This window comes from Corvus brachyrhynchos, unplaced genomic scaffold (genome assembly GCF_000691975.1).
Source record: "Corvus brachyrhynchos isolate BGI_N302 unplaced genomic scaffold, ASM69197v1 scaffold904, whole genome shotgun sequence".
NCBI lineage: Eukaryota > Metazoa > Chordata > Aves > Passeriformes > Corvidae > Corvus > Corvus brachyrhynchos.
The window spans coordinates 145,546-161,345 of record NW_008237536.1 but is presented as its reverse complement, the minus strand read 5'-3'; the positions used below and the strand labels follow the sequence as shown (position 1 = coordinate 161,345).

Below are 15,800 nucleotides of genomic sequence, written 5' to 3'. Positions count from 1 at the left end.
GTGAGAAGATTACAAAAAGAGAAAATCCACAGGAAAATGTAAACTCAAAAGGCCACCACTTTAGCGGTGAGAACTTCCCTTCTCATTAGTTTCCTGCCTCCCTTCCTTCACATTCCTCTTTGTTATTGAGTAGAATGATTTTTTTAAAATGAGGTGCAAAGGCATTTTCACACCTCTACCTAAAACTAGGTTAAGTCTCCGCACTAATTACACGTGATTAATGAGTTCAACAACTGAGACCAGGCTGGTTAGGGAAGGGACGCAGGTCTGCAGGTTGTGTATGGATGCGCACCCGTATTCCACATGGATACGATGCTGCCAGGGGCTGAACTCTCTTATTTGCAAAAGTAGAATGTTTAACACTGAAAATCATAGTCTACAATGCCATTCTTTTCTTCTAGTTATTTCTTTTCTCTGTAAAAGTGTTTGTAGGGTTTGTGTTGGGGTTTTTTTTGTTGTTTTCATTTAATACTGAAATGCACTAAAGTTATTACATTCCAGTCCCTGTTTTCAGGACTCTCCCCAGGTATGCTTCATTACAAACACCAGTATCAGCTCAATAACATTTCTTTCTCTATTAAATAAGTTGCCTGGCCTCCCTGACACAGACTGGGAGGTGATCATAAAACGTTTTAGCTGCCCAAAACACACTGGTTATGCACCAGATTATCGTGTTCTGACAAAGTCTGCTTGGGTGGTTTAAAGTTATCATCTTCCACTGGTGGCATCATTGCCAGGGATCATCCCCTCCACAACAGAGCTGGCACAGGGACGAATACCAACATTTTAGCTGCAAATTAGAGAAGAAGAGCTTACTTGGGCCAGTGGGGCTCCCTGCTGCCCTCTCTGCTGCTGTACAGGGACAGTTTTGCTCTTTGCGAAATAGGTCTCAAAGAGCAAGTTGACAAATTAAAGATAATGACAATCAGTGCCAGCTTAACATGCTGGGCTTTCACTGGCCTCTACAGCAAGGGCTTTTGGACACATGCAGCTCTGCGCTCCAGCTCCTCCAGGCTGAACTGTGCAGGTGAAGCACAGGCCCATGAGAGTCATCCTCAGACACCAACTCTGCAATAAAGTGGCAAAACCAACACAAAAATCTCTAAACAATGTTACATCCAAGGTCTAAGCATCTGCAGCCAGAATGATAAGGGTCTTAAAAATACACATTTTGTTTTTATTTAATTCTATAGAATTACAGAATCGTTAAGATTGGAAATGTCCTTTCAGATCAAGTCCATCCATCACCCCACCACCACCACCATGTTCACCACTAAAGCATGTCCTCAAGTATCACATCCACACGTTTTTTGAACAGTTCCAGGAATGGTGACTCCACTACTGCCCTGGACAGTCTGTTCCAATCCCTGACCACCCTTTCAGTGAAGAAATTTTTTTCCCTAATATCCAGTCCAAACTTCTCCTGGCACAACTTGAGGCTGTTTCCTCTCATCCTGTCACTTGTTCCCTGGGAGCAGAGCCGAACCCCCACCTGGCTGTCCCCTCCTGTCAGGGAGTTGTGCAGAGCCAGAAGGTCCCCCCAAGCCTCCTCTTCTCCAGGCTGAGTCCCCCCAGCTCCCTCAGCTGCTCCTGGTGCTCCAGACCCTTTCCCAGCTCCATTCCCTTCCCTGGACACGCTCCAGCCCCTCAATGCCTTTTTTGTCATGTTCCCTCTTCTCTTCTAAAGTACAGAGCTGCTAACAATGTTTGTTATGCGCTCCCTAACTAAGACACTATACATACGCTTACATTAATTTCTAGGTCTAAGTAACTTTTAGAGAAGCAAATATTTGTACAGAAGCAGCACACACTGAAACACCCCCCCCCCCCCCCCCCCCCCCCCAATGCCATCCATCCTTGCTCTGGTTTAGATCTGTGTGGGAACATGTGGACACAAAGCCAACTCAGGCTGACTTTTATTAGGAAGCGCATAAAGAACAGATTTTGCACAAATTCTGGTAATTTCTGGTTAAAAGCCTTGTTGTTGAAAGTATTATTCAAGCCCCCCTGTGGGATGAGTGTGCACTAAAACAATTCTTAACAGACCTATTAATTGCACTTCATTAGTTGCTTCAGACTATAAGTTTGTGGAGCCACTTTGATTCTTAAGTTTCTAGCTGGCAGGAAAAACAAGCCCTGATTGTGTCAGAGTTGAGCAGCTGAAGAGATCAGTGCTTTACAAGGGATGTAAAAATGGTTTACAGTTACTAAAATAGAAGTCTTCGTTTGCTTTTCAAGGAGGGCGGGAAAGGAGCATTTATAGCTTAGAATTTAGCAATGGGTAATTAAGAAATACACCAATAAATTAATCTTCCCAGGATATTTTCTGGCTTGTGGAAAGACAGTAAAACACATCTGGGAATTTTCCAGCTGAAAGTTTCTTTCAAGTTGGATCTTACTGGATAGGATTTTAATCCTGAACATGGTTTGAATCCTGAAATTATGTAACATTTTCTCCTATGTGAACACCAAAGATGCTATTTTCCTTCTGGATTTTTTTTTTAGGATGGTCAAAACACATATTCAACAGGACCTGCTGCTTTATCAGCTCGTTTGCCCTGAAATACCCCTGTGTAAAGAGAATGTTAGCAGAATTAGATGCTTTTGAAGCCCTACCACAGGATTACAGAACGGTTTGGGTTGGAAGGGACCTTAAAGATCATCTCTTTCCACCCTCTGCCATGGGCAGGGACACCTGCAACTAAACCAGGCTGCTGCAAGCCATGTCCAACGTGGCCTGGTCAGGTCAACAAGCGTAACAAACTAAGTTTACTGCCTTTTGAGTAGGTTTTTTTTTAGTTACCCTGACAATCACTTGTCCTGATGAAAGGGTTTTATACTCACCAGCATCCAGACTCCCAGTAGCTGCAGTCCAGCCCATGATGGGGGGAATGGCCCCGACAACAGCTCCCACCCACGTGTTGGCAATGCTCATTCTCTTCAGGGGTGTGTAACAGCACGTGTAGAGGAAGATGTTGAAGGCTCCCAAGGCCCCGGTGAGAGGGTTCACTCCCAGCGTAAGCAGGGCAATTCCTGGGACTCCACAGGAGGCAGCAAAGCAGACAGCGAGCAGGGGGCTGTGGGGAGACATGTGGCACATGCTGAGCAGGAGCTGGTCTTAAGAGAATGGCTGTCGTCCCTTTCCTTTGGTCTCTGCCGCAAAGTTACGATTGAATTTTTGTTATTGTTTTACTCAGCCATCCCAAATTTTCCTGTTTGAGCCCCCACCCTAACAAAAGCCTTTCCAAAATGTTAAGACAACCTTGCTACAGCTCTGCATCGGAGGTGATTCTTAAACTTGTGATCACAGTGTTCACCAAAGAAATCCAAATTCTGTAGGTAATGGAGAACTCTTCTCCCTTATGGAGAACTGGTGCTTTCGGCAGATCTTCCTCCTTCATTTTAATTTTAGTAAATATAAACCTCTGGAGAAAGCACTCAGAGTTTAGAGTAAATTAAAATGGTTGCAGTTTGTCAGATTTTTCACTGATTGCAGTTATCCAAGGGATCCTTTGAAACACAACAGGGTTAGACACAAAATTAGGAAGCATTTATGAGAAAGAGTACATTCAGTCATTTTAAAATTACATCAGTAGGAATAAAGTATTCTTTGACTTTACTGAAAAAAAGTCTGAATGTTCTACACCCCCATTTATCTGATGCACTGTACTGAGTAGGGAGAGCACACCAAAACAATGCTGGCAGCAGAACCAAAACTGATTATCTTGTAAGCACGACTGAAATTAACTGAAGGTATTTTAGGTTTGGTCGAAAGCAGCAAACAAGAGATACGCAAATTATCTCTGTGGCTTTCTACTGCGCATCAGCTGAGAGCTCTGGGAAGGTTGGAAACTCATATTAAAATCTGTCAGAAAGTGGCTGGAGCTATGTAAACTTCTTCTAATAAATTCCACAACAAACATCCAAATAGGATGAACAAGGATTTTTTGTCTGGCTACCAGAACCACACTTGACAGGCTGCATGATAATGCAACGCTAAGGAAGCTTTAGTTGTGATTCCTTGTGCCAGATCAACAAGTTTGCTGCTGGTGGGGATCTCCTCTCGTGTGCTTGTTTGAGGCGTTTGGTGTAACACAAAGAGAGAACTAAAAGCCTCTAAGAAATAATGTGGTGTGGGCAACCTCTGGAAGGGAAGGAAATGCCATTAAATGAGTTGTATTTAATAACCCATGTGGCTAAATACACACTTGTAGTCATCCATGTAAGACCAGAAAATACGTGTGCTTGCAACGAAGGTCTCTGTGTGGAGTTTAGCTTTACCCCTTTTGTCTAATTGAAAACCATGCAGCCTTTGTGTTCTACAATCCACTCTGCCCTCTGGCCAAATCCTTAACCCTAAAATACGTCTTGCAAGCACTGCTCCAATCCTCATAAGAAAAATTTGCTGGTGGGGATGAATTTTATGGGAGTTTTATCAGCAAAAAATCCTGCTACTCAAATTTTGATATTTAAGATGTTTGTTAGGCCAGTATAGTACAGAGATCCTAAATACCTGGAAGAACTAAAATGAGCAAATCTTACGCTAAAGATCTGCCTTCAATTTAAATTAAATTGACTAAGTCATTTTATCCAGCTTTTCCAAACCATCAACAGATTTTAGGCAATGCAGTGTGCACAGAGCACCTTTCTGCTCAGCGTTACCAGCCCTGGTGTAACCAATACAGCAGGAGTAGAGGGAGGGTACGTCCCTTTCATTGCCTTTCACTGACAAAGAGATGTATAAAATTTAAGGCTGTTTTCAGGAAAGGAGCCATACGGAACTGTGCCCCGTGGTTCTGCAGCCTCTGGTGCTCCTTTGCAGAAAGGCACCAAAACACAGTGTGTACTGCAAATGGTCCCAATGCCGACCACAAATGCTGGAGTACTTTGTAGATGTTGCCCCTCTGTAGTGAAAGCCTGACTGGGCTTGGTTAAACAAATCTATCTTGACTGATTCTTGAATAAAACACAGTCAGACAGTAAACACCAGATTCACACAATACTCACTCTTGAGGTGACAAAAGACCAGTGTGACCCTATGAGGCCGGGCTGCCCACATCCGCCCTGCAGGGCTCACAGACATAAATGAAGGCACAGTTTGATCTAATGCAACGAGCACTTTTCTCACTAATCAGGAGTGAAGACTTATCTACATGTCTCCAATCCAAATGAACACTACCCACCATGAGCAGGCACCAGCCCTTCATGTCTCTTCTCAGACAGGAAGGCAAAGGGTGGGAGCGTAAAGCCTTCCTCCATGTATGAACCCTGTTTTGCCTCTCTCCCACGCTGCTTCCCTGCAGCACCGACAGCCCTCAATGCCAGCCCTGATCTCCAGTGTCTGCTGCCTTCATTTCCAACCAATGGACCAGAAAAATACTTTTAAGAAATAAGGCTTTATCAAAAGGGAAGGGTGAAATTATGTGGCTGAGACTTTCAGAAGAGTTGATGCGATCCTGGTGGATGAGAACACATTTTTGTTTTAGTTTCTTCCTTTTTGCCTCTCCTCTTTAAGGGAAGTTCCTGGAGGCACAGTACGTAATCACAGAATCACAGAATGGTTTGTGCTGAGAGGACATTAAAGCCCATCTTGTTTCAACCTCTATCCGAAAGGCAGGGACATGTTCCACTAAACCAGGTTGCTCCAAGACCCATCCAACCTGGCCTTGCTGATCTCCAGTGTCTGCTGCCTTCATTTCCAACCAATGGACCAGAAAAATACTTTTAAGAAATAAGGCTTTATCAAAAGGGAAGGGTGAAATTATGTGGCTGAGACTTTCAGAAGAGTTGATGCGATCCTGGTGGATGAGAACACATTTTTGTTTTAGTTTCTTCCTTTTTGCCTCTCCTCTTTAAGGGAAGTTCCTGGAGGCACAGTACGTAATCACAGAATCACAGAATGGTTTGTGCTGAGAGGACATTAAAGCCCATCTTGTTTCAACCTCTATCCGAAAGGCAGGGACATGTTCCACTAAACCAGGTTGCTCCAAGACCCATCCAACCTGGCCTTGAACACTTCCAGGGGTAGGGCAGCCACAACTTCTCTGGGCAATCTGAGGCAGTTTGATCAGCATCTGTAATCATCCTAATGCTCTCAGGGGAGGGCATAAAGTCAATGGGGTGGTTCCTCTTAAGCAGCTGAACTACTTCACTTTTTCTACTTCTCTCTAGTGTTTCCTCAACAAAGAAGAGTAATTGTCTGACTTACAAAGGCCTGCTCCTAAAACTCCAACTGAGATTAGAAAGTCAAACTGTGATCTGATGACTCAGCTTTGTTATTTCTGCCTCTTAAAATACTATTTGGCATCACAAAGACACTGCAATCAGAAATCAGAACTTTTGTTTCATGGTGAGACATGAGGTAGAGGAGAATTCAACTCACTCTCATGTCAACTTGTCATGTTTATAAGGTTTAGGAGAAGGATAAGCAACTCCTCACTGGGAAGAAGAAAATACTTGATGAACATGTAGAGAGATTTCAGTCACTGGTGATGCTCTTTCTGCTTCAGTGACACTGTAGATTTTAAGACAAGACTGAGCCTAGGCTTAAAGCACAGCAGTTCAAGGGGTATTCTGATTTCTACTAGTTTATGTATTCTAGGGACCAGTGTGCATGTCCATGCTCATGTTGTCTGTCAGTACTCAGGTACATGGGGTGATGCTTGCTCACCTGATGCACTCTCCATTGCCAGGCTGCCCACATCTCACCAAGGAACCATAGGAGACCAGCATCTCGTCCTGGAGCAGGAGAAAGGCTGTGACACTGATTTACCCCACCACCTAATGCTCACACAGCTCCTTCCACTACAGCCTCACGCTACCATGCAGCCCATATCAGCCCTGGGTAACCCAACGCCAGGGAATTTTCACATGGTGCTCAAAAGTGGCTGAGGGGTCTCTGATGGTTTCCTTCATCCTTAAACCATCCCATGCAGTAAGCCCAGGCTGGTGACAGATGCTGGTACATACGCCTCATTTCACTTGGGCATTCATGTTTGCTGACGGAATCGCTCCCATGGGAAAAAAAAGGCAATCTTCCATTGGAAAACTGTGCTATCTCAGAAAGCAAACATCTCGAGTAAGAAACTAGGTTTTATGATGGATTCTTGGGAGGAGTTGGTTTCAGTTATTTGGCTGATTAAAATCAGGCTTTGGAAAAATACTAGAAGTGCCAAATGAGTTCTCTTCAAATTTCAACTCTAAAATACCCAGTATGTCACCACAAAGGGCACCTCCGAAAGGCAAACCAAAACCTGGTAGTTATGCCTCGTCCCTCTTCTCTCCTCTACTGACAGCAAATATGCCAAAATCTGCCTAATAAAAGTGCTAAAAGACATCCATCTTCAACTAAAAGCTTTTGAGAATTTCAGCTTGACTAGTGAATAATCAAACTTTTCCTGATCCAAAGGAACTGTGTTGTCATTTCTTTCCCAGAGAGTTCACCCAAGACAGCCCCCACCCCAGTCGCACTTCACTGAGAACATCCAAGGGGAGAACAAGAAGCAGGAGGAAGATGAGGACCACGTTCTCTTCATTCAGCTCTGGAGAGATGCTGCTGGTTAGGCTGGTGAGGCTTGCTCAAGGACAGCCCAGAGCTGCTGGAGGCAATGGGAACAGGCAGGAGAAATTCCACATGGGTGCTATTCAGGTATCTCCTACACACATGACCATGAGACATCCATGTGGACCCTCATCCTGAGGAGCGAGGAGACTTTGGACAATGCAGCAGCATATTTTAATTCATGTGCAATAACATAACCCCTAAACTAGTTGCCACTTACAGATGTTCTGGTTATACATAAATAATGAGCTTACACACACGTGCAGGAAATAAATATATTTAACAGGCTCTGGAACCATGGATAATAGTACTTACTGACTCTCAGCCTTACTCGGAAAAATTAAGAGGCGAAAACAAATTAAAGCATTTGCCCATCTATAAAATTAATGTAGTATCTTACCTATCTCACAGCAGCATTAGCAAGCTTCATATCTGTAATGATCAACAGTGGGACTACTTACACAGGCTTTTCTGTGCTGTCTTTGCCAAAACATTTTGTGAAGACGACTGTCAAAGTAGAGTTTGAACTACAATCTAAAAAATGGTGTTAAAAATGGGCAAAAGTTTAACAAATTAAAAAAAAAAACAAAAACAAAAAAACAACAAAGAGCAAGACACAATTCCCTCTTAAAACCTATCAATACTTAAAAATATGGAAAATTCCTGTATCAGCATCTCATGCTTCAACCTATTCCTGTGAATAGATTGACACTCCCATACAAATGATGACACAAAGTCCATATGAAACCTGAAAACATGCATTCATACAATCAGCAGTTGTATGCAATTCATGTTCAGATGTTATGTAAATACATCAGAAACTTAACTTGTGACCATGTGTTAACGGGAAACTGGGCACACCAAACATATTTACATAAAAGCAGGTGAAGTATAAGTGTGTATATTTGAAAATTAGATTCAAAGCCTAATACAAAAGGCAATAAATCCTGTCTTCTCCCTGTCCGTCAAAAACCTTTCATAGACACATCACTCACTTCTAAAAGGATAAACTAAAAAAACTCCAAACAACAATGCTCTTTTGTTTAGCTGCAGCATGCCTGGAGTACCTTAATGGATTGGAACATTTAAATTCCCAGCTGATTATTCTGTATTAGATCTCATTATTATTGACAACTGTCCCTCAGGCCACAAGACCATGGATCTGTTATGCCAAATGCAGGGTAATGCTCTAAAATAAGCAGAGCAGGGATGGTGAAGGAAGAATCCAGGCATGGGCTTGTGGGACAAGGAAGGAGGGTGGGAAGAGAAGAAACTTTATTTAGATCAATTTCCATATCCAAATGAAGTCAAATTCATATCCTTGTGTTCCTCTGTGTGGGATTTGAGTAACAGCAAATACTCTGCACAGACTCTGCCCTTTAAACTGCAATTTACCTACTTTTCTACAAGACAAAAACTGGGTATGGGTTTTGGTGAGTTTTCTGTGTCATCCAAGACACAGGTTCAGCAAGACCACTGTGCTTCCTCCCCTCACTCACCCACAGAAATAGTACTAAATTATCCCTGACTTCAGCATCTTCCACAGTGGCAAGTAAACAATGCTGAGACAATAGAGGTGAGACAGATGGCTCAGAATAATTTCAGTATTGCTACTGTGGGCCCAAATTCCATCTGCATATAGTGTCAAAACAATTTGTTGTAATAAGAAGAGGGACAGCCTGAACTAGGTTCCTGCACAGATGGGCTGAAAATAGCAGGAGCTCAAGATAAGGTATTTTGGCAGACAAAGAAAACAAGTGTGATCCTCATCTGCAACTACATTTCACCATCACAGGCTGAGTCCAGTGCTGTTCCAAAACCATAATTAAAATCAGATTTCAGGAGGAAGCATCATAAGTTGCTTATTATTTCTGGAATCTCTAGGTACTAAAAATGTCCCCAGACTACTTGTCAGTAGAAAGTTGCTGGAGGAACCCCCTTCCTCTTTTTCCTAATTTTTTCCATGTCAGTAATAAATTCCTAAGGCTTCTGATGCCACTTACAAACTCAGACAAAAGCGTCAGTCTGAAGGTTTCACCTTTTTCCAACAGCGATGAGAGGCTACACAAACAGAAGTTAAAGTACCACCCTTTTGACTGTTTCCGTGGCTGCTGAAGCCCACAGTCATGAAGGCGGGAAGACATCCATGGAGATTTCCACCTATACCCATGCAGAAAACCATACTTCTCCCTAGCTGCTGATTTACTTTTGCTCGTCTCCTGGCATCTTCTCAATTCCTGCAGCCAGGCAATATTAAGAGTTGCCAAAAACAAGTCCCAGGACAGGAGCTGCGCCTGTGGTCACCATGACTGTCCTACAGAACTGAGCTATGGCTTGATCACCTCCCTCAGAGGGAGGAGCATCAGCCAAAAGTATTTTTTTAAACTTACATTTATTTTCTTTAAGATCAGTACCCAAGAACTGCTGAACTCTGCTCAGCAGCTTTTAGAGATCCACCAGAAAAATCAGGGAGGGCCATCAACCTCAGGAGTTAGAGCAGGCAATCCCATCCCATCTGGAAGAGACAAAAGGAGCCAAGGATGTTACGAAGACTGTAAGAAGCCTTCCTGCTCCCACAGCTGAGGTAACGGAGATGCAGGCCCATCTCCTTCAAGCACACATCTGGACTGCATTTGTGTCATTTCCAAGCCTGCTCCCCCTGATGGACAGATGCCTGGAACTGGCAAGGGGGTCGTCTGCTGGCGCAAGTGCCGCCAACTCAGCTGACTGTGAGAAAGGAGCCAGAAGGCTGGAAAAGGCACATTTTGCCCCAGATAGCAATGGTAGCATCCCTGAAATCACTTCTGACGGAAGATTAAAAAATCCTCTCATACAGTTTCTATGTTTGAGGTAAGGCCCAGAGCATTCAAAAGAAATCAGTAATCATGGCAGAATGCTGAATGATGGCAAGCTACCAAGTCTGAAATGAAATTTTAACTTTCCACACAAACCCTTTCAGGCTGTGTATTTATATATTTAGTAATAAAAACCATCTTCATGACCACTGTCAGCTGTAAAAGTTCTATCGTAATAACAACACTACTAATGGGAGCTAGAACTGTAACAACACTGCGTGGATCAGTAGCTTCATTGCTGATGACTTTACTAAAATTATTCAATTTTTTTTTTACAAAAAACATTAGATAAAACTCCCAAAGAGCTCTACAGCCAGACTGAGGGTATACCTGATAAAAAAAACATCCACATTCAGATGTAAGATTCTGAATTAAAGTGGTTACATGATGACCTGATCTAGTGGGTGGCATCCCTGTCCATGGCAGAGGGGTTGGAATTAGATGGTCTTTAAGGTCCCTGCCAACACAAACCATTCTGGGACTCTGTAATACATCATGACCCCTAATTAGCACAGTTTTGAGGCTGCAGCTTTTAAGGACTCAAAGCAAAATGGTTTTACATTCAACTACAACTTTCAATTACAGATTGGATTAGTCTCAAGGAAAGATATTTTTTCCAATTAAAAGGAAAAAAAAATAGCTGTAACACTGGCAGAATGGAAATACTGCCAGACCTCTATTTCTTTCACATATTTCTGATTCAGCATCATCAGAAGCTTTACTTAACACAAGCAATTCATACTCTCACTTTTGATATTCTCTTCTACAGGTACATTGTGGCTGAATATTATGAAAAGCCCAAGAACCTGCTGACTGAAGCTTAAACTTCCAAAGTACCAGAATTATATTAAACTGAACAATATGTATCAATGAGCTAAAATGGTACTATTATAAGGGAGAAAATGTTGAGAAAGATCTTAATAGATATCCATTTATTCTCTTTCAGTCATGCAAGAAAGTCCATGAGTCATGAGAAGGGATGAAGGATGACGCACTTTAGAACTAAAACGTGAAACTAAATTACACTTTTAATTGGGAATTCAATTTTTCTCCATCAACTGCAAGTATCAGAATACAGCTTGTCTATCATTTAGCACTGAAGACAGACAAGCAAATGGGGAGCTTTGTCAAGTCTTTTTTTTCTTAATGAATTATTTAATTTTGTCTTCACAGTTTAAGAAGAAGTATCTACATTCTGTCAGTGTCTGGTATTTCATTCCCAAAAACATGTTGCTGTGGCAGATCAGACTCTACATGTACTACAAATATTGAATTTTATATCAAATCCCCTTTAACTGGGTGTACCACAATTTTTAAGACTGCCAGAATACACTTGTTGCAATTCTGTTCACTTGTGGTTTTGTGCCTTTTTTGTGATTTGATTTCTGGTAATGACTATGATAAAGATGTTGCTAATCTCAGACTGGACAGTACTTTTCCCTAAATGTGCCAAAAAAAAAAAAAAAGGAAAATAATGGAAAAACTCCAAACCTCACGTGTAACATAAAATCTGAGCTGAGGAAGAATTCAGTATTAAGAGGAAGTATGAGACTGGTAAGTGCTCCCAAAACATCTAAGGAGCTGGGTTAACGGGTAGAATTTAAGTACACTTAAACACCACAGCAATTGTGTCTGCAGAAAAAGAGTTTATAGACTTGATCCTCAAATAAACCTCTTTAAAATTCCAACCTCTCTGAAAGGAATCACCCCTAATACCTTTCCTTTGTCCACAAGGCCCAGCCAGGCCCATCAGCATCAACCTGGACGTGACTTTGAATGACAGCTGGACCATCCACAGGGAAACAGGGAAGGATGCAATGAGTGATGTCTAAATCTCCCAAGGAATGTCATACAGTGAGAAACTGGCATAAAGGGAGTTCAGTGATGGATAAACACGTATCGCTGGCTAAGTCTCATCATGGAGTTAGTTGCCTTTTTGAGCTTTGCCTCTCAATTGCCACCAGCTCTGGCTTTGCCATCAAATATACTTGCTCAGAAGTGTATTTAGCGTAAATAAACACAGACTAGGATAAAACAATGCCTGTCTGTGTCAATTCATTTCTCTCCCAAAAAAGAAACAGACCAAGCATGGAGCCCAGGCCGCCCTGCCACGGCTGTGTATCATTGTATAAAAGTATAATCAACACTGTATTTTATCCAAAGTGGGGGCAATTTGTTTCTCTCACTCCTCAAGAACCCAAGCTGCAGATGTTCTGTCTCCCCTCCCAGATCGAGGTGCTTTAAAACTATCATAAACAACACGGCTGATTTAAAACAATCATTTGATCCTGAAAGGGACATATCTCTCTTTTTTATGCTTGAGTAAATCAAAATTGGCTTGATTGATTTTGCTGAAGGTTTCCACAAAGGCGCCATGTGGATGCTAAGGTGATGCAAGAATTTCAACTCAGCCAAGGAAGGAGAGTTCAAGAGTCCCACCCTTAGCATCGAGCTTTCTCTTCCACATGTCCTGCTCTCATTTTTACCAGTTTAACTCCCTGCAAATGATATCAGGATCTGTTTTTTCATGGTTTCATGAGCCTGACCTGAGGTCTGAGCCCAGGTGGGATGAGACAGCTCAGTGCACCAAGGGGAGACTTGCAGTTCAGACAAAACGAAAACTTTTATGCTGCCCTTTGTTATGAAGCAGACACTCCAATTGGGCTTCATCACTTCACTTGGAAGCAAAGAATTACAAATGAAAAGGACCTATACTTACAAAATGTTTATGCTCTTATACACTTGACATCCACACCAGAATGTTAATCATAACAACCCTCAGCAACCCTGTGGAGCGTCAACATGCTTGTGGTATATGGCTTTGTTAGGTAGGAGTGAAAGGGTGAATAATAACATTCACAGCTTCCCTGCAGTCATGAAAATGTAAATATTTTTTTAAAGTGCTTACAAGACAAACCTACAGTAAATCTGAAAAATGTCCCCCATAATATTTAAACTAAATCCTCCTCTTTAACCTAACCTTAGAGCACGGCAGTTAAGTGATCCATTCATTCTACTTCAAAATCTCAGTTTTCTCTTTAAGAGCCAGATACCACCTGACTAACAGGATGGATAATTTGGTTTCTCCAGAAACATTTTTCTGTGATTTAGAACGATTAAATCTAACATGTGCTTCTGCTAAGCCCTCCCATTTGGAAAGCAGTGGGTAAAGAAGTCTCAGGCCAGATCTCAATTCCATTCAGACAGAGAAAACTGACATTCTAGAGTATTTATCAACCTGCTCCTCAAAAACTGAAAGAGAGAAGATAGTCAAGTCATCTCAGCACAGGAACACTGCTTCTAAATACCTTTCCAGGAGCAATGAAAATTAAGGAATTAAGTTATTCCTTACAGCCAAAGAGAGCAGGATAAGAAGCAAAGATCTGCCATGGGAAGAGGACCAGTCTCTGGACACCAGCCAGTGGAAGAGCAATGGAGCAGATTGAGCCTGACAAATTCCAAGTTCAGCCAGATTCTTTCTGCCCATCTGCAGATTCCCCTGCACCATTGCAAACATGCCTTTGACAGCCACAGCATGGGAACACTCTATAGCGAACTCTTAGCTGCCAAGTCTCATCTCAGAGGTGAAGAGGATGAGGATGCCTGTATTTTGGGATTCCTGTATTATTATTGAGGTAGATTATCTACAGTTACCATCTGGAGTTACGGGTTTTTTTAGTGGAAAAACAAAAAGAAAAACCCTTCATACACCATCAAAGTGCATGAATACAACATAGTTATTGTCACACAGGCAGCAACAGGAGTCACCGTGTCTCCTTTCCAGCACGATTTATAATTTTGTATTCCTGGTGATTTTATGTTCCTAGCAAAAAGAACTAAATAAAACACATCAAAGCAGTTTTCCACGTATCTCAGCCTCAGGAATGCAGCTTTTCTAGTCATAGAGACCAGAGAACAAGCATCTGTGTTCACACAGCTAATTAAAGCACAAGAAAAACCTCTTTTATATCTGACTTGCGAAGCTGATAACATGTAAGTTATAACTTGTATGAGACATGACAAACTCTGTCCTTCACAGAGAGAAATGCACTTCTAACATGACTCACTGTAAACAGATCTCAAGGTATAGCAGCTTCTAATCAGAGGCAGCTCCATAATGGACTTGTTGAGCAGTGACATTTCCTACACCACTTGGCACAGGGTGAATGATGATGCTGTTGTGGTTAAACCAGATATGGTTCAATACTAATACAGGGAACTAAGTGTTGGGCTTTTGACTGCATTAAGCCAGAATTTACAAACATGAACCTGAAATGTTTGACAGAAATGGGAGGGAGAGCCATCAGGAGAACACTGCCTCTAAGCCGGGGAAAGGATCTTGGGCTTCAATCTTAAATATTGTTTGTTTGTAAAAACTCACTTTAACATCACCTTTGGAGAAAATAACTCGTCACTAGTCAATTAAAGAAGGAAAGAGGCAATGGCTGCAATCAGTGTCCAAGAGGCCCATTCATATTAGACGCAAAGATGGCAGGATTAGTGTACAAAGGCTTGGTTCCCTCCAGCTCCCGCAGCTCTACCCCCCGGCGAGGAGCTGACATGAGAGGATAAGACAACTCCATTAGGAGCCCGTATCACTTCTCTGCAGCGTTCTCCCCAAGCAGATGGAGCAGCTATTTAGCAAAATGCACCGTGACTCCTGCTTTATATGTGAGCATCTGGGATGTTTCCTAATGGGAGGCAAGGCACAATGGACTCCGATTTATCAACTGCCCCGCAAGCAATTAAATATTTGGATAAATAATTTGGGGGTAAAGACCCATAGGTTGAGCTGAAAAGCCGCAAGGCATGAGGGGTCAAGTGTTTCTGCAGGATTTATATTTACCAAACAGAGCTGCCTGCAAAGGAATGTCTGTGTTGAGCTGTGGCAGAATGAGGCCCGGGCAGGAGTGAGCTGAGAACCAGAGACTGCTTCATTTCAACTGAAACAAATTCAAATGTGGAGTTAATAAAACAACCCTCTTTATTGCCCTAAGAAACAAAATATATACGTAGTTAGAGCTATGTAATTTCTTCCTAACACACATTTTGATCTGAGGATAATGTGCAGTATCACCATTTTTCTGTGCATTCTACAAAAGGCCTCTAATACCTTAGAACCATTTAATCAACATCCCATGCAGGCAGTGAATAGATAATTGAAATATAAGTACTGTCATCCATATCCCCTTTGGGAAAGAGACACAGTAAGCATTATATCATTCCATTAGACCATCCTTTGATGTGGGTTTTATTCTCATTAAACTATGTTTTAGCCCCAAGGTTTCTCCCCCCCAACCTCTCTGTGACATGGCCATGCCAGAAAAAAAAATTTAAAATACCCCCCTGTTCAAAAGGCAAGAACTACATTTTTACAAGCAATT

At 42.1% G+C, this 15,800-nt stretch overlaps 1 protein-coding gene across 1 annotated transcript in view; it reads right to left on the bottom strand.

The window, feature by feature from the left end:
• Window positions 1-15,800, bottom strand: part of LOC103613786 (protoheme IX farnesyltransferase, mitochondrial) — a 103,667-nt gene that overhangs the window by 13,678 nt on the left and 74,189 nt on the right. Inside the window, exon 6 of the mRNA XM_017731578.1 lies at window positions 2,845-3,077. Within this exon, the coding sequence (XP_017587067.1) occupies window positions 2,845-3,077 (233 nt within the window). The remainder of the gene's footprint in view (window positions 1-2,844; window positions 3,078-15,800) is intronic.